The 22835-nt window shown below is 36.3% G+C and overlaps 1 protein-coding gene across 2 annotated transcripts; it reads right to left on the bottom strand.

Moving 5' to 3' along the window:
* Positions 1–3188: 3188 nt before the first annotated feature.
* FTA (farnesyltransferase A) lies at positions 3189–19552 on the bottom strand. 2 transcript variants are annotated; one of them, XM_020676376.2, is made up of 6 exons: positions 19275–19552; positions 19135–19176; positions 12258–12367; positions 9625–9745; positions 9125–9220; positions 3189–3709 (listed from the first exon to the last, which is right to left on the bottom strand). In XM_020676376.2, exons 1-6 carry the CDS (start codon positions 19503–19505, stop codon positions 3278–3280), a joined length of 1032 nt encoding a protein of 343 aa, XP_020532035.1. In that variant the 5' UTR covers positions 19506–19552; the 3' UTR covers positions 3189–3277. The 2 variants fall into 2 exon arrangements, with proteins under 2 accessions (XP_020532035.1, XP_006858681.1); XM_006858619.4 differs by lacking the exon at positions 19135–19176.
* Between the last annotated feature and the right edge of the window lie 3283 nt (positions 19553–22835).

The raw sequence follows: 22835 nt of genomic DNA on the forward strand, positions 1-22835 counted from the left end.
TTCGAAACCCAGGTTATCAAATTAATTGTTTCATAGAAAGCCTTCCAAATTAAAAAAAATAAATAAACATAAGCATATTAAAAAGTACATAAACTACTTAAATTGGAAAAAGTTTACATAGGGATGCAACCTTATAATGTAGAACTATAGATACATCTCAAAAATCCATCGGAAATGGTAGTTTTAATGTTGAAAAACCCTTTGATTGATCATCTCGACATTGAGATGTATGACTATGAAAAATAAAAAGATTTTAAGTATCAGAAATAGTGCATTTTACACCATATTATCTACACCATCCATTTTCAAGATTTTCATATATTTATCCATCTACTTGATTTTAACCATTTTTGAAATTTTAAATTTTATAATTAGATATAAAAATAGATTTTGAGATAATCTTAAAAACATTTTACATCAAAATTATATACCATGGTAAAATTTGAAGGTACACCTTACCTCTAGAGGTACGCATGCATCCGTCCAACTGCACCCATTTAAATTTGGTATAAATAGGTCACAATCACCTCTCACCATTAAATGTAAAATTGGATAGCTGAAGGTCTGCTAATGATTGTAATCAAAGTTCAAAAAAATATTTTCCGAACTTTGTACAACAAAATGACACACCTTAACCATGCATGTTGGGGTGATTGTAACTCTATGTTCCAAAAGCAAAAGGTCTTATTATTTATAATCATGAAAAAAAGAATAGAATTTCTTTATTTTAAATGTTATCCTCTATCTTTTAGAATTCACATCATGACTTATCTTCTCATTAGAATGGATTAAGACAGGATTTCAGTGGTGGCTAATGCCTGCACCCCAAGAAGATAAATCCCTGCAACCCAAGGAAACAAAAAAATGCTACATCTACCAATTATGCATGATGACATTCAAGGGTGGCTAATGCCTGCACCCCAAGAAGATAAATCCCTGCAACCCAAGGGAACAAAAAAATGCTACATCTACCAATTATGCATGATGACAGTTGTTATTTGTCTCAAAGAAAAAGAAAAAGCATCGCGATACACAATAACTCCTAGCTATTAAATGTGAAATTGGACAGAACAGAAACTTAGAGGGTGCATCTAATAACCAACCGTGATTGTGATTTTTTTGTATCAAATAAAAAAAATATTATTAAAATCCCCCCTCTCATATAACCTTAAACTTATTAGATATTCTTTCACTAAGAGCCCTGAATTTTTGAATGTTCCCTCTTTTCCTATCTATTTAAGTAAATGGTGTCTTTGTATACTTTTCCATAAATCCCATTGGACAATGCAAAAATCTCGCTATGAACCCTAAAGAACCCTAAATTTCGTAATTTCGTTCTCTCTCTCTCTTCTCTCTGTCTCTTTCTCTCTCTATATATGATTCCAGAATTTTCTGAGTATAAAGGCAATTTGTTTCCTAACAATTTTTTGTTTAGATTGGCTCTATAAATAGCAAGAGAAAATCTGAATCATATTCTCTCTCATCCTACTTGTAAGTTTGTCTCTCCATAGCACCCCTTCAAAGGAGGAGAAGCCCTCTCAAAGTTTCTAGATCTCTCTCTACAACATCTTCCCCCCTCCATTCTCTCTCTATAGCTCCCTCCTATCTTTCTCTTTAGCACTTCTTAAAAGAGGAGAAGCCCTCTCAAAGTCCATAAAGAACTCTCTCTCTTTAGCATCCCTTCAAAGGAGGAGAAGCCTTCCTATAGTTCATAGAGAACACTCTATATATATATATATATATATATATATATCCCTCTCTCTCTCACTTTTTTTTTATTATTTCTTTTGACAAAATTCAATCATTTATTAATATAGGCTTTATAAGAAGGAAACTACATCAGAGGAGACAAAAAGAGAGGGCAAAGAGAAATCCATAATCTACAGCCAACAAGGCCTGAGCTCTAAGGGTATTCGTTGGCCCCTTATTACACCATTTTAAAACATTCAAGGAGTCTCCCTCAATCACGCAGGTTTCTAGAAACGAAGACTTTCAAGCCTTGAAGCAAGCTCAACGCAATCCAAATACTTCTCGGTCTTATTTCGAAACTTCTTAATCTTGTTTTGAAACCTCCCTCTCTCAGCCCATCAAAATTCGTAGAAACCAAGATCTCCCCTGCCACAAAGTTCTCTCTAGAGGGGAGAGATGGATAGAAAAGTCACCCTACTTATTATTTTGGGCCTCTTTGTATTTTCACTAATAGGTGAGGCTACAGCAGTTAATTTTCACTAATAGGTGAGACCACAACAGTTGTGTGCATTAGAAGATGTTACAAAAATTGCCTCGCTAATAGCCTTCTTTGCATTGGAGATTACACATGCTGACTTTTCACATCGACCTTGTCGACCCCTGACCGTCCAAGTCCATTTCTGATGGCCAGCGGTAGAGATCAAGTATAGGTCCTATTGTGAGTTACTATGTACCAAGCGTTAGTTTCTCTATAATTTCCCCTAGAATAGGAACCTCGGTCGTTGATGCCTCGACATAGTGCTCCATTTCCACTGTTAACACCATCCAACGGTACAGGGCACAGGGTGTATCCATGGAATGACCCATGCTGACTTCTCATATCCACCGTCCATTTCTATGACTGTAAAGGTCTGACGTTTCTACATAATTTGCCCTAGAGTAGGTAACCCTGACGCCTCAACATAATGTCATATCAAGAAATATAGGGGAGCTGTGTTGATTCCAAGTATTACATTTATGTGTAAAATGGGGTGAGTAATGGACGATTAATGAAGTTTTTCTCATTAACAAGAAAATGTTAGTTGTCCAAATGTATGCGTAAAGGAGGTTTAGATGTCATGTCATAACACCCACCGCCGACCACCTCTATCTAGAGCCCCCCACCTCCTCTATGCGCTAATGTGTTTGTTATTTTAAATCGTATCATTATCATTATCCGAGCTTTATTTTAGATTTTTTTGTTTAAATTATATAAAAGGATAGAATGCCTAAAAGTTGTGTGAGAGTTTTGCGGAGATTGAATGGCAAATTTATCAAACCATCCTCAAGAGAATAGTATTTAATGTTCCATTATTTTTTTCAAAGAAAAGGTTAGCACACGTTTTTCAAAACTGAAAATTATATCTTGTGAAAATAAGTTGTTTTTAAGCTGGAAAACCCTCGTATTGAACCTCTTTAATAAACATTTTGAAAAAGAGATTTTAAGTAACACATCTTACTGCAATAAAGCATGTATCTTAATCAAATCAACGGCATTCAACAGTCTACAGAGTAACAATCCCCACAGCATCATTGTCTCAATAATTGATTAACAAATTTGAGGAGGGAGATTATGCTTCCTCCACTCCCAATAGCTTGATCTCATTGAGTCCACTCTCTGTAGAATGGAGCAAACAGTCTCGGCTAAATTCACATTTGAGCTTGAACAGGCCGCAACTTCGAATACCCTTTCTGATAGCCCACCTGATGGCTTCAAGCCTTTGCAAAGGAGATCCAAAAGAAGGCTCCAAGCAAAAGCACAGGTTCCATTGTTCTTTAGAACATCTAGACAAGCCTGAGAGACCCTTGAGTCTTCTATAAGAGACTGCGTATCACCTTTGTTATACAAGCCTCTCAGATACCTCCATGGACTCTCATTTTCAGGATTCACTCTAATGGCCTCGATCGCATAGTCGACTTCAAAGTCTCTCATGGCTTGTAAACCACCCAATTGAGGAGACCTTGTTATCACAAAATAGCGCTGTTGAAAGCCAATGAATGATAGACACTTGTCAAATGCCAAGGCCAAAATTTGAAGATTTAAGGAGGACGGAATCCATTAATCACGTTCAGAAGAAGTGATTGGCAAAAATACAATTAAGAATAAATTGACATGAAAAGTACTACTGGTCCAGCAAAGAGGTTTACAAAATTAAGAGATTGTACTAGGGTATATCACATTGACCCAGGAAAAAGAATCCCAAGAACCCAAAAAAAAAGTAGTTTCTTTGGACAACCAATTTGATCTGGCGCTTTTGTATTTTTCTGGGATATCATATTGTTACATTTATTATTGGGATATCATCCACGTAAAGCTCTAATGAAGCAGGTCTATTTTCCTGGAATCCACTGAGATAAGTCCAAAAAGTTTTACCGCCGATTCATGTGAAATTAAATAGACAAATCAGGGCAAAATGAAGTACAAAAATATGAAACATAAGATTTTATAGCTTCATTCATTGATTAAATTAATTTAGTTTTTAAAATTAATATTGCGCTCAAACACGAATAATAAAATGATTAAATTAATTTAGTTTTTTAGGTAACTGACTTAATTCGGTTTCACCTTAACTATTTAATAATAGAAAGGCATACATAACCTAAGAGTTCCAACATCTCCCACTCCACCTAATGTGATCTCCACACTTTCCTAAGCTCAATATTTTCCACATATAAATAAGCAACTGCCAAGAGGATTCACAATCATTTCCAAGGTCAGAAGATAGTTTATAATTAGCTCTTTTCTTTCAAAGAGAGACCAACATATAATGCAACTTAGAGTCTTTACATAGGCTATGTCTGCTAGATCACAAGCATTCCCAATTAAATGAACTAATGAATGTTTTGACTCAACAACATTAGGAAGGTTTTCAGTTATTCTGCATGTATAGAGCTAATTTTAGTTGTTTTCTTCTTCTTCTTGTTTTTCTTTTTTTCTTCTTTTTTTTGACACTTCATTTGGCTACTCATGCCTATTTCAAACATCAATTCTTTCTTCTTTTTCTCGTTTTAATTGACACTTCCATAACATCAAAGGCACTAATAGTAGACGTAGTATTGTGTAGTTGGTAATATTTCAGTAAGTTTATTTAATGACTTTAGGGATGGCAATAGACCCGGACTCGCCCAGGCACCCCGGGTAGACCCGATCCGGGTCCGGGTATGGATCCAAAAATTGGACTCGGCGGGTCGGGTCCGGTAATATTTTTCGGGTCCCAATATATCAAATATATTTAAATATAACTAAATACATAGATATTTTAATATTTGGGTTGGGTACAGGTTCGACAGGACCCAACCCGACCCGGCCCGGACCATTCCCACCCCTAACGACTTTATATCTCATGCGTATCAAGATTGTGCTTTAAAGTGGATACATATCAAAGCAAATAAAAAAAATGGGTTCATACCTAGATTTCTAAATAATTCAGGCAGCATTAATTTCACCATCATAGGCTGGTTGAAGATGAGTAAGCAAAAGATGTCACTGCACTAACAATGAACTTGTTTGCGGCAAGCTATTTGTTATCTCCTATGAGGGAGCAATGCTTTGCCAAGTTACACTTTTGGAAGCTCTGGTTTAAATTTTGGAAGCCACAATCATGTTGCCCATAAAGCCCATTTTGGGAATAAACATCATGGCTCCATCTTTCTCATTTATGATGAGACGACAAAAAGATATGTTAATGGCATAGATGTAACTATTTATCAAGATAGAAGAGATTAATGGGAGAAAAAGTGGCACTTGGGGACAAAAAGACGGAGAATAAAAAAAGGACACATGCAAAGAGAAATCAATGGGCTCTTCTCATGATAATGTAAGAAAGAAAACAAAATTCCTATAAGAGGAAGCTAAGGCATCAGTTAGGGTAGAATGATCATCATCATCATCCAAGTCTTATCCCAATTATTTGGGGTCGACTACATGAATCTTGTTCCTCCATTCTTCTCTATCAAGGGTCACACCCTCAGTAAGACCATAGGTCACTATATTTTTTCTCACTACCATCCATGTCCTTTAGGCCTTCCCTGTGCCCCTCTAGAGCCCTTCACTTGAATGTTGAATCAAATCGCACCTCCTACCCGGTGATCTATTAGGTCTACGTTGCACATGGACAGCCTAAGTCTACTTTCCCTCATCTTATCACCTATTGAAGCCACACCTAAGTTCCCTCGTATATATTCATTCCGAATTCTATCATATCTTTTCTTGCCATTCATCCATCTCAACTACGTTCATCCCATGGATATATTGTTTTTTAACCACCTAACATGCCGTCCCATAAAGCATGACTGGTCTTACAGTTGTCCTATAGAACTTCCGCTTTAGTCCCAATAGTATATATGCAGTGATAAAAAAAACTCCGGACGCACATCTCCAATTCACCCACCTGCTCTACTTTTATGTGCGACATCTTCCTCAATCTCTCCATTCTCTTGGATTATTGACCCTAGAAATCGAAAACAATTTTCTTTTAGATATTTATTGACCATGAATATTAACTACTTGCTCATTTCTACTCCTACTATTACAAAACTTGCATTCCATATATTTTGTCTTAGTTTGGCAAATTTTGAAACCTTTATATTCTAGAACATCCCTCCAACGTTCTAACTCTGCGTCAATGACGCCTCTAATCTCATCAATCAACTCTGCGTCAATGACGCCTCTAATCTCATCAATCAAAACTATGTCATTCGTGAATAACATACACCGTGGTACCTCATCTTGTAGGTGTCTGGTTAACTCATCCATAGTCAAAACAAAGCGATATGGGCTCAACGCTGACCTGTGATGTATGCCCATTGTCACTAAGAACTCACTTGTCTTTCCACTAGTTGTCCACATACTAGTTAGCACTTCGTCGTACATATCTCTCACTATGTTAATATAGCCTCTAGTGACTCCTTTATTTTCAACACCCACCATATCAATCCCTAAGTACCCTATCGTCTGCTTTCTCTAAATTAATAAAAACCATGTGGAGATCTTTTCCCTTCACCCTAAATTTCTCAATCAATTGCTTAAGTAGAAAAATGGCTTTGATAATTGACCTCCTAGTATATAATTGAACTGAGTTTTTAATACACTCATTTTACGCCTTAATCGTTGCTCAACCACTCTCTCCCACAACTTCATAGTGTGGCTCAGAAGTTTAATCCCTCAATAGTTCGTATAGTTTTGTATATCTTCATTGTTCTTGTAAATAGGTACCGTAGTGCTTTTTTCCTGTCAATCTAGCATTGTCTTTGTTCTCAACACATTCTTGAACTGCTTGGTAAGCTAGCATATGCCAATCTCCCCCATGCGCTTCCAAACTTCTATCGAAATACCGTCTGGTCCTAAAGCCTTTCCTATCTTCATCTTTCTCAAAGCTTCTTTCGCTTCAAATATCTTAATCATGCAAAGATAACTATGATCTTCGCCTTCATTTACGTCAAATGTTCCTCCAAATATTGTGTTCCCATAATGCTTGTTATTTAACAATTTTTGAAAATAAATTCTCCACCTTTCTTTGACCTCCTCATCTTTCACCAGGATTCTCTGATCCTCACTCTTAATTATTTAATATGATCTAAATACCTACACTTCCTCTCTCTCATTTTTTCTTTTGGGTAAGTCAGTGGGGATTTGGGCCCCTACCCAATTTTCATTAATAAGTAAGAATGGAACAAAAGGATAAAGAGTTCATGGTATAGTTCTTTCATGAGAAGTCCTGGCCATATCAGAATAATTAGAGAAGGAATAAAATCAGGTGGTCGTGCACGCCAAACCATGGCCTCAAAGAGACTTGTAACACTCTTGGTCAAGTGATCGGCCACCAAGTTGGCCTCTCAATAGACATCCTTAATACTCCAGGGGTTGGTCATCTAGGTGGTAAAGGCAGTTTGTAATCATAATAAGAAGATTCCAGGGGGCTTATGGAGGCCGTGAAGAGAATGCACTAAAATCTGTGAATCAGTCTCAATGAGCGGTGAAAACCAATGCAACTCAATAGCTAGCTGAATGCCCCTTTCAAGGGCTGAAAATTCAGCAACATTGTTGGATTTATGCCCTAAAGGAGCAGCAAAAACGGCACAAAACCCTCCCATATTGTTTTTGATAATTCCTCCACAACCAACTGCTCCAAGTTTGCCAAGGGCATCAATGTTTAGTTTATAGAGACCTGCTGGGGGTGAAGACCATGAGACCAAACTCACAATTTTAGGATGTATTGGGTGCCACTAGATTTTGAGGTTATCAACTATAGCTTTCTTTGACGGGTGGAAGGTCCATCCTTTCACTTCTCTCTCATTTTTGCTAGTTTGTAGACATCTTTGTCACCTTCTCTTATCCCTAGTTTATTGTATTAGTTATCATATTCTTAGATTGTTTTTCTTCGCATTTTTGTTTTCTTCTAAATTTGGATCATTTCTATTATATTGTCAAGCTTTAGCCCTACTATATTCTTAGAGTGTTTTTCGTAGCAGTTTTGTTTTCTTCTAAATTTTGATCATTTATGTTATATTGTCAAGCTTTACAACATGATCATTTTTTGCTAATAGCCTTTTGAACCTCCTCACTCCACCACTAGGTTTCTTTATCAAACTTTATTCTCCCTCTAGTTTGTCCTAAGACTTCTTTTGCCACTTTCTTAATACAATCCATTTAATTCCACACAACATTAACTTCATGCTCAGAATTTCATTTTTTTTCTTTTACAAGTTTATCCCTAAATAAGTATATGTTCTCATTTTTAAAATTCCACTGCCTAGTTCTTGGACACCTATTATTTTCACTCTCTCTTCCATCTCTTTAGGCAAACATCCATAACCACGAGCCTATATTGCAGTCTTTACATGATGATAAATCTACCTTCTTGACTAGAAAAAAGTCTATATGGCTTTTATATGATCCACTTTTATAAGTTATTAAATGTTCATCTTGCTTTTTAAAATAGGTGTTTGCTATTGCTAGGTCATAGGCCATAGCAAAATCTAAGATATCATCACCCATCTCATTTTTTTCCCCAAAACCACATCCTACATATACCCCTTCATATCCACTACTAGCTTTTCCTACGTGACCATTTAAGTTCCCTCTTAAAAAGGTCCTCTCTCCATAAGGGCGAGGACTTGAAACTTTCTCTTAACCCACCCCTAGCCTCGGTAAAGGAAGTAGGTTACGTTAGGTAAGCAACCAGTATAAAACTTTGCCACATCTTATTATGAATCCTGAACCTATGAGGAGGGACCAATAAAGACCAAAAAACGAGGAACAAAACAATGAATGTATAGTCTATTAAGAGTATGTTAGCTACTAAAGCATGCTACAAGAACCACAGATTTTGATTAAACACAAGCAAATGCAAGGACCATGAATTTGGTGGCAACCCTTGAAATTCCCAATACTTGCCTGGTTCCATGCTGAGTTGTTAAAAATATCATCTTCAAGCAGTTGCTGACAGTATTGAAGCTCATCTTCCCACCCACCTAATGCCTGAAGAACCCACTGTATCAAGTAGCAAAAAATGCTGTCATAATGGAAATACCATTGCGATAAATTTCATCAATTCCAATTTATCCGATATGAAATAACATATACAACAAAACCCTGTAAAATATGTTCGTAGGACTTGCATAGGTAGACTATTTGATGTGCATGCAAATGATTGGAGAAACCACATCTAGCCAAATTCTGACGTTTGAGAAGCTAAAAACAGCTCAGACAGCTGAACAAGATCTTATGCAAGCTGCAACTATGACTAAGTTTTCTTTATAGTTGAGGGATACATAAAAGTAGTGGAGAAGTGGTATATTCTTGAGAACCAAGCAGCTAACGTCCATGTATATTGTGGCTTGGTAATTGCTAGAGGAAACATGAAAAGAGATGGCAATGAAACAGGCAGAACATACCTGCCTGTGAGACCAGGCATGATAATTTTTAGCATCAAGACCAAGTATCTTCTCGGTGAACTCAAGTTCCATCTCTGTAACTTCAGCTCCCAATTTCTCCGCAGCCCACCGCCGATGATGCCTGCAGGTAAAATTCAGTTGAGATACACTGCTCTTGTTATAGAAATCTGGATAATTCAAGCCAAATTCAACCGATAATGAAGTATGGCACCGTAATTTGGAATGTGGGTTTTTCAAGCTCTTCTTTTTCACAATGGCACTATCCTTTTTCAAAAAATTTAAACCATTTTGTCAAGTAAGGCTTTGGTAAGGCTGCAGCTTTACGAAATTTGGTAAAACTGTGTCTCAAAACGCCACGGGAAAAATCAGATCCGGCTCTACAAGAACTTGAGATGGCCAGGAAACCATTTGCACCTGACTGTGGAAATTGAAGCTTTAAAAACGGTACAGTTTTTGGTGGATTTGTGAATACTTAAAATGGATGGTCCAGAAAAGGTGTTGAAAAATAGACAATTCGTAGGCTTTAAATTCTGTCTTTTCATATTCATGATTAGCAAGGTAGAGGTGATCGATTTACAAGTTATTGAGCACCAAAATTGTATTTTCTTGTGAGATTTGAGGTGCGACTGTAAAGAGCCACGAATTCACAAAATACTTTCCTTTATTGTTTCTTGATTATTTTCCCGTTTCCAGAAATGAATTACAACCAATATTCATGGAAACACAAAATTCTGGTTTTGAATGCCTTAGCCTAAAACATTTACAGATCCAAAGGTTTACACATTGTAAGAACCCTAAAATGTTGTGAACTGTTCGTAAAACTGGACTTTACCAAATGATTTAACCACTAAAACTAGAAAAGGAAAGACACCCAATATGCTTTATTTAGAAAGTTAACTCTTAAAAACAGGTGAAGCTTATTAAGATGTTTTACATCTCCACAAACTAGCTTCTCCCTGTCCAAACTATCAGATAGAAAATTACATTATAAACTGCTATTCCTAAAATTAAAGACAAACCAAATCCTACCTTTGAACGTTTTGGCTAAGCCATAGGGACAAAGGTGATTCATTTTAACACTGCTGCTAAAAGTAACTTCTCTTTGACAAACAAATATGATCTAAGTTACATTACATTCACTCAAGGGCCCTAACAAATACGCTCGCTTTCTCCATTAAGGGTTCTTTTATAAGTTGTCAATGAATTTTTCATATTTATATTTTTAAAATATATTAAGTCCCTTTTTTCAGGGAAAATATCATTTAAGGGTCACAACCCATTAAAAATCATAAAAGGTGTCAAAAGATTTCAATTAACATTAGAGGGTTTACTTTTTAAATTTCATTTCACTTAGGTATCTCCTCAAAAAGTATATTAAAAAAGCCCAAATTCCCCAAATCAAGGTTAGGAATGCAAAAGAAGCAGTGCTATTTTATTAATTTGACCCCTCTAACAAGTTGGGCTACTCCCATCATTTGGTTAGGCCTATTAGCCAGGTCAAATCACTGAAATACCCCCGCTTGTTCAGGATTCCCAACTAGGGTTGAGAATGGGTTTGATCGGATCCAAATCCACCAAGACCTGGATATGTATTTGAAAAGTATACATGGGATCCAGACCCGATCGAACCCAAAATATTCGGATCCAGATCCGAAAAGTATACATGGGATTTGGATATGGATCCGGACTCGATCAGATCCAAAAAATTATTTTATATATTATTTTATATTTATGTAAAATAATATAAAACAAAAAATACTACATAACATATGGACCCAATTTCTATGCGGCCAAGCCGGCATATGTAGAAATGCAGGCCTCTTAATAAATCTATTTTTGAGGTGAATTTTAAGACTTAATTTTTAAGGACATGTAATCTCTAACATGGAGATCATGAATATGAAAAATAAATAAATTTTAAAAATAGAAATATCAATTCTAGTAAGAAAACATTTGGACAGCTAGTTCCCATTGTTTTCAGATGGAACACCTACTTGCATCCATCTTTAAGATGGATGCTTTACACTTTCTGGACCGCATTATGTAGAAATGCGATCCAGCTCGCATGAAACAATTTTTCATAATATATATTTATATATACAATAATATTATATATTTTAATAATTGAGTCGGATCCGGATCAGAACTACCTATAGCCAGATCCGATTCGAATCCAAATCCAACCCATTGGATTCAAATCTTGGATCCATACCCAGATTTGAATGGGTTCGAAATATGGGTTTCGGATACAAACTGAGTAAATGCTCAGCCCTATTCCCAACCCCAACCAGGAGCAATTTGGCGTTATGGTACATAATTCTTGATAAAGTACTAGAGTAAAACGAAAATTAATAAATAAAACCTCTAATGTTGATTGGAGATTTTTTTTACCCCCTTAATGATTTTGTAAGGGGTTTGACCCTGCAAATAATTTTTTCCCCTTTTCTAAAGTAACTAGTTCATCTTGATTCACCTAGAGGAATAGATTTAACCAGACAAGCCCATCACCTACTAGTTCAAGCATATGTTTGGTTTACAAAATATAGATTCTAACAAGTACACCGCAATTTTTAAAACTTGGGCCAAAAGAATTTCCAAGAATCTCGAAAGTCAACAAAAAGGGATGACCTTACCAAATTTGGTAGTTCTTTGAGTTACTTTCAGCAATTCGTTCGATGAAACTCATTTCCTTATGTAAATCAGCACTAAGTGTCTCAAGTATAAGACGCCTGAAATACCACACCTATAGCATCAAAAAATACATCTCAATTAATCCATGTCATAAGATGTCAAATAATGGAGTACATTCCATGCAAATATGCAATCATGAAAAAAAGAGAAAACCATTGTTTCCCAACTTGAGCAAGTCGACTCAAACACACCGGAGTAACTTGATATACAAATTATATTAATACATACTTAAAACAAAAATTATGCAAATTATATTAATACAAAAAAAAACCAGGAATACATAATTATACTAATGTTATATTAATATAATTACAGTTAATTTAAAATTGATTTCATATTTAATTAAATCAAGGTCATATATGTTTTCAATATTTCCTATTTTCTCTATATTTTCTCATTTTATAAGAAAATTATCTTTAAACAGTTTTCTTTTTCTTTTTTTGATTTATGAAAACTTTCTCTCAGCTTTTAGATTTATAAAAACTCTCTCATCTTTTACATTTTTATTGTTTATAATTTTCTCTCTTTTTTTTTTCATATTTTAACGTATTTTTAATGATTTTTCCCTTATTTTTTATAACTTTTTTTGGCCATTTTTGAGCTTGGTGCGGAATCGAGCGAGTCAAATCGGAGACACCCAAGTAACTTCCCAAAGTTGGTAGCTGAGTTTTGTAGCCAAAGCGAGTAAAAAGACATTGAATAAAACTGATGAATCACCAAAAAAGGACATAAATCAACTCATAACCTGTTCTAGAACTTTAAGGTACAAAATACAAATATGTACTTAAATATGTTTGTGATAGAGATAGAGAGAGAACCAATTGTTACTTAAATACAACTAGTGTTGGGAATGTGCACTGTAAATTTCTCCCATACATTTATTAATAAATAACACATACAGTTATATCAAATCAAGAGTTACAAAAGTTATGAATTATAAATGCTGTATAACATTGTGCATTGAGAATTAGACATGCAATCATATCAAAGCATAATATGTACCCAAATTGTAGCTGATATAAAGTTCTATTCAGAATACCATTGTCATAATCAAGCTTTGCCCCCATTTCATGGGAGAAAGTATGCCAACCAAACCAGTTAGGGGGCCTTGGTATACAGCTCTTGCAAAACCAGAATTCGGCTTTGCCTGGAAAATGGTGGTGGCACCTCGCAAATAATTTGCTTTGGATTCCAGTCATCCGCTGCAAATACCGCATTCAATCCAACGAATGGCTACCCGAAGGAAGACCCTCTGGGGCATGGAAATCCTTCATGACCACCTCATCTAGTGGGAGAGAGTATGGCAACTGAAACAGTTAGGGGGGCTTGGTATAAGGCTCTTGTGAAAACAGAATTCGGCTTAGCTTGGAAAATGTGGTGGCGCCTTGCAACACAAGATAATTTGCTTTGAATTCAAGTCATCCGCTGCAAATACCGCCTTCAATCCAATGAATGGCTACCCGAAGGAAGGCCATCTAGCAGACATCTAGCAGACCCGAAGAAAGGCCATCTAGCAGCCGAAGGAAGGCCATCCGTTGCTTCAATCCCTTCCATAGATTGATTAGGTTCCACCCCAGGGAGGGACATCGTGTTTGCTTTTGGTCCGACCTGTGGATAGGCCATACTCCCTGATGGACCGCTTCTCTACCCTTTTCTCCCTGTCCCTAAACAAATCATCTTCGGTTGCCGACAAAATGCCCCTCCTTGACCTAAGCAGAGTCTGGAATCCCTCTTTCAGGCAATCTCTTTTGGATCTCAAAATTGCAGATTTCATTAACCTTCCAACCTGCTCCATTCAACCTTCCTGGCCCCGACCAGGTTGGATCAAATTATTTGGACCCCCTTCCCCTCGGGTTGCTTCACCATTTCTACCTTCCATAAGAAACTTCTTTTGCCACCTACCTTCCTGTTAGCTCCAACTTCTATTATCGCTCAGGCCTGGTCATCCATTGCCCCCCCTAAAATCCAAGCTCTAGTGTGAATTCCCCTCTCTGAAAAGGCCCTAACTGTAGACCATTTTCAACGCAGAGGCCTCCCTATCCCCAACAGGTGCGTCATGTGCCTAGTGGAGGAAGAAAGTAACCCCAACCTCTTTCTTCATTGCCAGCTTGCCCAGGACCTTTGGAACATTCTTCTTCAACTGTTTGGTTGGCAATGGGTCACCCCCCCATCAATTCCGGCTCTTTTCAGAATGACCCTCGTCACCCCTTGGCCTAAAGCTGAAAGGATGTTGTGGAAGGCCTCAGTAGCAGCCCCGGTTTGGTCTTATGGACCGAAAGAAACTCGAGAATCTTCCAAGGAGACAAACTAACCACGCCAGTTCTCTTTAACAAGATAACCTCATTGGTCATTTTTTGGGCCACCAACCACAAGAGATTCAAGAGCATCCCCTCCTCTTCTTTCCTTCTAAATTGGCAATCCTTGCTTAGCTCCCGCTCGCCGCGCATTTCCCAAGCTAACCATTGGACCCCCCCCCCCATCCCCTGGGGCCAAACAAAGCCTAATTTTGATGGGTGCTCTCTCGGCAACCCTGGCACAGCCGGTGTAGGTGGCACCTTTAGGGACCATGAAGGATGCACTTTGGTTCTTTGGTTTCTTTCTCCAACCATATTGGCTACGCCGACTCCCAGCTCGCTGAGTCCATGGCCCTTCTCTCCGGCCTTAAGCTCTTCGAGTTCCTCTTGAGATCAACCCCTAATTGTCGAAGGAGACACCAAAAATATTATTTCCTGGGCATCTAGCTCCTCACCTTGTCCCTAGTACCTTGCCCCGTTATTTAATGAAATTACTCACCTTTGTAGGGATATGGTCGTCTTTTGGAGGCATACTTGATGGGAATGCAACGCCCTAGCAGACATCCTAGCTAAGGACAGAGCCCTCAACAGCACAGCATGACCTTTTGAGATTTCACAGCTTATTTCCCTGTATTTTTGTCTATATTTACTTGGGTTAACTTATATGATGTAACGCCATTTTTTTTATAGGGTTACCATTCCTTGGTAAGCCTATTTTTTTGGCTAGAGCCCCGGCTTGTGGGTGTGTCTCTACACTCTCTTGTAACCTATTTTCTTATAAATAGAACAGATAACATATTCAAAAAAAATCAAGCTTTGCCCACTGAGAGCTTTCTTGACTAGTCAAAAAGCCCATGAGAGCTTTCTTGACTAGTCAAAAGTTTGGTGCATCACTTTTCTTGTTATGCCTCAACATGTTTAAGTTTTTTAATTTTGTGGTGGTATTCTATTACATGAATTAAGATACAGGAAATGAAATATTATAAAATAATTGGATTTTTAAGAAATATAAATTCAACTTTTCAAAAAATTTATTATATTTATTGTATGGTCAGAATCCCCGCCCTAGGATATTCTAAGCCTTCCAAGACCCCACCTTAGTTCCATTCTACAGTCTACAGATATTGCAATTGCCTAAGACAAGGACTTGAGCCACCCACTTCATTTTAATTGCATTTGCTGGCCGGACAAATGTGGATATATTTCTCTCTAGAAGTGGACTCCACTAGCTCTAGCAGAGCCAAGATTTCCACAGAGCTACTGGTGAAGTTTAATTTGATAACTTCTTCAGCTGGTGGTTGCCAGTTAGATTGTCGAGACCATTTAAGAGAAGCACTCCACACGATAACTGTCATTAGCTATCCAAATCAGATCCTGGGAAATCCCGTAATTTCTTTTTTGGTTAGGACCCACCTATACCACCAATTTTACTCAATCTTCAATGCGCAATGTCCCCATAATAAGACTTGGAATGTTCTTCGATTTCATTGTCCATAGCGACTGGAGTAAGGTGACCGTACCTATTGGTCCTATTCTCCAAAGAATGAAGCCCTTGGAGGGAGTTGATGTGACAACAATTGTTGGATTAGAGATAGCATTGAGGGCGGCACACCCATGAAAACATGAATAAGTCTAGGTAGGAATACCAAATGTCTCCATAGTTACCGATGTAATAGCTTTTATATTTATATTCTCTAAAGACTGACGTGATCAAAAGGGTAATGTGATCATGAAGGGTGGGTTTTCTGCTCATTTAGTATTCCTTCCATGAGAACTTCCTTTATTCTTGTAATCTGAACGTAACACAGCTTGTTCACATCAAAACAACAGGAAGTGTCCCTACAAAACCAGGGATATTATAGACAAAAAAAGAAAAAAGACAGAGATGCCATAGTATATTATTGACCACATCACAGTAAATGAGTGGATGATTAACAACATTCTTTTTTCACATGTTACATTAATTCGGAATTACAAGATCCGTTACATTGCAGGTAATAAGTCGAGATTGCTTTATCTAATGTGGCACGCCAAACAAAGGCTTGAGTCCTGCGTGGTGCCTTGAGCCTCCAGGCTGAGAACCAAACCCTCTCGAACAGCCACCAGGCGGTGGAGACAGGGAAAAGCACAGTTCCGGGGCCCTGGTTCTAAAGACAATGCACTGCACGTCATCTGACTGGTTGCCGAAGACGATGCAGACTGCATTGTCTAAGGCCAGACATGCCATAAAAAGCTAGACAATGCACCTCGTATCGTCCGTCACTCTCTGTTGGACAACGCACAGTGCGTCACCTGATCCTGGACCTTCCCAGAATGCCGGATTTTCCTTTTATAGTATTTTGGAATTGCTGCACCATCAAAACAGGTCATAAGGCCATTAGGTGTTAACCCCACAATTCTTCACAGGCATTGAGAAGGAGCTCCCTATAGAATTAACTCCTGAAGAGGAACATGAGATTCTAACTAAAAAGATTATCGAAAGGGAGTATGGTGCCTAATCGAGATGTAAATTCCCTACTTGGCTTTTTGAAAGGGTGAGTATATAAAGATTTGACAGAGAAGTTACCCTTTCTACTAGGACTCCCCATGATTGAATATTACACTATTCTGGACAGTGAAGACATATTGAAGACTAGAAATTAGTCGGCAGGCTTCCTCAGTCTCATTATTTTACAAATTTTGCCAACTTCAATATGGATTGCTACAATAGTGGTCCAAAAGAGGACAATGATGGACCTCAAAGAAGAGGCAACATACTTTATGAATTCAGTCCAATATATACTTAATGGGCCATAATATGCATAAGGTACTTACCATATAAAACATATGAACTGGAACTGCCAGATAATTACTTTCCTATTATTTCTTTGCTAAACATTTTGAATATTAGATGGTTCTAGTATTGATTTTTTATTTGATACTTGGCCAAGTTAGGGGTCTTCGTACAAGATGTTTGATCCCTAACCATTTCTCATTAATGAAAGGAAATAGCCAATAGCTCATAGGCGATGGTTTTGACATTGATCTCTTATTTAATCCTTGGCCATATATGGGGTCCTCATATGAGATGTTTGGGGAAGAAACTATAAAGGATTTGGGGCTTGGAAATCCCTAAGCATCTCCCAATTTTCAGCGGGAAGAATCCTTCCAACAACTGTGAGATTCAAGGACTTGGAGGCTAATTAGTAGAAAACCAAAAAAGTTCGCCATTGGACCAACATTCCATGGGCCATGCCCCTGTTTCACGTGGGCAATGCTTGATTATGACTAGGAAAAAGTTTATGTAGCGTGTCAACCTTATATTGTACCTAAAAAACCCTCTAGAGAAGGTTGTTCCCACAATGGAAAACTCTCCAATCGATCATCTCGACCTCAAGGTTCATAGACATGAAAAAATATGATTTCTAGTCCTAAAAATAGTTCATCTTATAACATATTATCTGACCGTCCATTTTCAAGTATTTATAAATCTGCTTGATCGTCAGACCTTTAAATTTCATAATTGGGGGCAACAATAGATTTTCATATCATCGCAAAGCTCTACGGCACTGAAACTGCATTTTTAGCATAGCTTTGAGGTGCACCTTACTTCAATAGTAAAAGGTTTACACCTTATACAAACCTCACCCTTATGACTATGGTCTGACAATGGGCAAACTTAAGTACCCATACACACAAAAATTTCTGTGCGTCTGGGGATCAACAGCTGTTTGATCAAATCGCTAGTTGGAATTGTTCTTGTCGGGCCACAATTGATGTGTGACTTGTTGGCTCAAGGCCAACCATCCAATCAAAGATGGAACAGCTGTTATCACCTGTCCCCATATACCTATAAATTACATGTACATGGGGATCTTGTCCCCATACACGTATAAATTACATGTACATGGGGATCCATAGAAAGTTGGCCCAAGAAAAAATAAACACAACGGAGGCATCCCAATCTACGGCAGTGGTGACCAATTTGCTAAAGTAAGTTGAAACTCCTCTCGATTGGTAGTGCTCACAGTCCTACTAGATCAATAATCATATAAAATCCAACGATAATATAAAGAATTGGGCATAAAAGATAGATGCTAAGGACTTCTGACAATTTAACACAAATCAAAACCCACCATTAAACCCCTCTGATCTATAACCCTAAATCTGGATGCAACCAGAAGCAATAATGTTATAATTTCATCACAAACCTATCATAAACCTACATCAAATCCACTGAAATTTTAAGAAAAATTAATTTGACCTACCGATAAAACTCCATTAACCCACAACCAAAACCCTTAATACAGCTGGATTCAATAGTGCCATAATTCAAAGAAACAACAATAAAACTGCCTCAAGTTAACTGAATATTTTCCATAAAATCAACTCAATTATGTATATTTACAGTGCAAATGCCTGGATCATGGCGATATTCATAAATCTGGAAGTAACTAGAAGTAACAACGTTACAGTTTCATAAAAAACCAAACATAACCCTACATCAAATTCACGTAATCTTTTAAGAAAATTTAAGTAAACCTACCAATAAAACTCCATTAATCCACGACCACGAACCTTGATGCAACTGGATTCAAAAGTGCTATAATTCAAAGAACCGACTAGAAAACTACATCAAGGTAACCTAATTCTATCAATAAAAACCAAATAAATTAGCATACGTACAGTGTAATTGCCCGGATTCATGGTGATGACCTCAGAAGTTAGGGCAAGCGACCGAGGGCTTCGCTCATCAGCAAGGAAGATGGCTCGAAAGTAATCCATGGCTTCTATGAAATCTTCTTCGTAAGCGATAGGAACCACAGGACCGGGGCCATCGTCTTGGGGCACTGGTTTGATATCAGACCATTCCTTCCTTTTTCTGAAAGGGATTCTCTCTTCTTCGTCTGAATCCATTAATGGAGATGACTAACAAATGGAAATAGCGATACACGTGAGTGCAGGTAACATAAAAGAGACTCCCTCCCTCCCTCTCTCTCTTCAGAGAGATGATCTCTGAGAGTGTAAAACACTATCTCTGCAGATACATGGGAGTGAAGAGAGATAATGTACCTAATAATTTCTCTCTCTAAAGAAAATGAAAATACAGAGTGAAATCTCTTTTTTCTTTGTTTGAGCGGGACTTCATTATTAAACAATTCATTATGTGATTTACCAAGCAAATTCGCTTAGGATTCTTCGGTTCGGTTTCTTTTTAATTTAATATAAAAAAATTATATATTTGCATATATAATATATATAAATAATAAAAATATATATTGAAAAAAAAGAAAAAAACCAAGGGATATGCATGTGTTGCAAGTGTACTAAATATTAGTGGCTAAAATATAGGGAAATTATTGTTAATATACTTAAATTTTTGAAAAATTGAAAAACAACCTCTAACTTTTCAACACCTCGACCACACCCTTTTGGACCATTTTTCGTGTTTTTTCGAACGAAACTACCTTTTACAGTAGTCTTTGTACCGTAATAAGAATTACGGTATTGAAAATACCGCAATAAACTGATAACGATACTATTAGTACCTTTATGTTCTAATTATGTATTATGGTACTATTAGTATTGTAATTATGTATTATGGTACTATTAGTATTGTAATACTTGTAAAATTATTTATAGTACAACTCGTACTGTAATACTTATTTGTGGTTTAAAGTGAAAATAATTAGAAAAAATTACAAAATACACCCTAAAATATACTATCTACGCAACTTACCCCACCTCAATTTTTTTTTACACTTTTTTCCCCCAAATAACCCTTCCTCGTAAAAACCCTCCAACCCAATAGTAATATAAAATAAGACTAAAATACCCTCATTTCTTTTCACACGGCCTTCTCGCCTGTTTCTTTTAACACGGCCTTCGGCTCCGACAATGGAGGACTGCGCTTCAGCAGTCTTAATATGCACTCCGGCAGTCACAATGTGCACTTCAGCAATGCTTTGTCTAACCCGCATTGCTCCGACATACTAAGAACTGCACTCCGGCAGTGATATTGCACGCTCTGGCCATCCGCTCCGGCAATCTGAGAATGTGCTCCGGCACTGAAATAGACACTCCAGCAGTTCGCTTCAGCAATGTAGCACAGTGCTCTGGCGGTGCTTCTTGACATTCCACTCCGGCAGTAGTATATTGCGCTCCGGCACTTCTCTATTTGGGATCACGAATTGATTTGGTTTGTATGGGAAGGGAATTTCCGTCCAAAAATTAAGAACTTTTTACCTTGGGGGGTTTTGCGAGGAAATGTTGTTTAAGGGAAAGAAGTGTGAGAAAAAATTGTGCTGGGGGTAAGTTGCATAGATAGTTCATTATTTAAGAGATTACGGTACTATAAGTATCGTAATTGTTTTTCACTTTAAAAATAAGTTTTATGGTACAAGTAGTACGGTAAAGAATTTTATAAGTATTACCCTACTAATAGTATTGTAATGCATAGTTAAAACATAACGGTATTAATAGTACTATTATCAGTTTATTACGGCATTTTTAATCTCGTAATTTTTATTATGGTACAAAAACTACTGTAAAGGGTAGTTTAGTCCGAAAAAACATGAAAATGGTCCAAAAGGGTGTGGTCGAGGTTTTGGAAAGTTAGGAGTTTTTTTCCAATGTTTCAAAAATTTAGGTATATCAGCCATAATTTTCCTAAAATATATTTTCAATCTTAAACTCGCATGTTCGCTTATAAAGAGTTATAAAAGGAGATAATTTGTTGATCCATATTCACGTGCGGACTTCTATTAGAAAATACGTTATGGGAAATGTTTTTATACTTCCCATACAACATATAAGATCTATGCTTCCCCTACCATCCAGCCGTCCAATTTTGATCAAGATAGCCACTCACCGTCTGATATTAGATTCGACGTCTCAAAGTATTTTATTTTTAGTTTTTTTTATACAAATTTTATAATTATGAAATTTTGTACGTTCCATCTTCTCATTGGTGCACCTATAAAAAATATTAAAATAAATTTTCGATAAAATATAATGACCAAAATACCTCTTGAAACTTTCAGAGGTATTTTGGTTATTTTATTTCATTGGAAATATAATTTTTATATTTTTCGCTAGTGCAAGTTTAATGGAAGATTGGATGTCCAAATTTTAGTGTCAAAATAGTTTATAGAAAATAAATTAAAAATAAAATAGTGTAGAGACGTAGCATTGTGATTGTGGCAATCTCAGACGTAGCATTGTGATTGTGGCAATCTCAGCCCTCCATTCATAATGGACGGTTGGATAAGGGGAAGTATATAAGTTTTATGTTGTAGGATAAACTTATAAAGCTTACATTTAAATTATATTATTTTATAACCTACTTTAAATTTATTATTATTCATATTAATAAATTTATTATTTACTGGTGAGTAAATATTCTTCTAGATAATTAGAAAAACTTTATATCACATAAATTTCAAAATATGATTATAATTGTATCAATGCCTTGCATTTGAGGTAATTATTTTCTTAAAAATAATTTCAATTACATTATTTACATATCTAATTTGTAGTTACCGTTCATTACTATCTTGTTTCCCTTTTTTTATATATGCAATTATATCATTCACTAATATAAATAAAATTATTTTTATGTAAATATATTATTTAGTTGTAAGTAAATATTATTTTTAAAACTGGATAAATTTAAAATGCAAAAAAGAAAAACACATAAATAATAAAAATTGTATTTTTATATTTTTGGTTAATTACTTTTGTGTTTTATCTTTTATTTTTTCTTATTTTTAATTATATTATTTTTTAGAATAATTAAAATTACTTTAATATAATGTTAGTAAACAAATTTTTTTACTTATAAATAAATATTATTCTAAAATTTTGAAAAAATAAAGTTGCAAAAATGTTTCACATGATATGTGCAATAAACAACCCATGATAATTACATATTTATTGCAATAAAAACTCATAATAGAGGTGGTATACATGCCAAAAAAAATAAAATGATATATATGCCTTCCTCTTGATACTATGTAACGGAATATCAAACAAGATATAAAAATTGATATCTTAATAACTTAGAGAAGATAATATTATGACTATAATCCAATTTCAAATAAAATTATTAAAGGGTACGGTTTGTCTAGAGCCTAGGCTCTAAACAAGCCTACTTTCAAATAGTGTTGAGAAATGTGGTCTCAACAGTAGAAATATTTGTGATAGCCTTAAAATATATTTCCATGTTTATTTATAAAGTTGAAAGTT

This window comes from Amborella trichopoda, chromosome 6 (assembly GCF_054954075.1).
Source record: "Amborella trichopoda isolate Santa Cruz 75 chromosome 6, AtrichopodaSantaCruz75HAP2 v2.0, whole genome shotgun sequence".
NCBI lineage: Eukaryota > Viridiplantae > Streptophyta > Magnoliopsida > Amborellales > Amborellaceae > Amborella > Amborella trichopoda.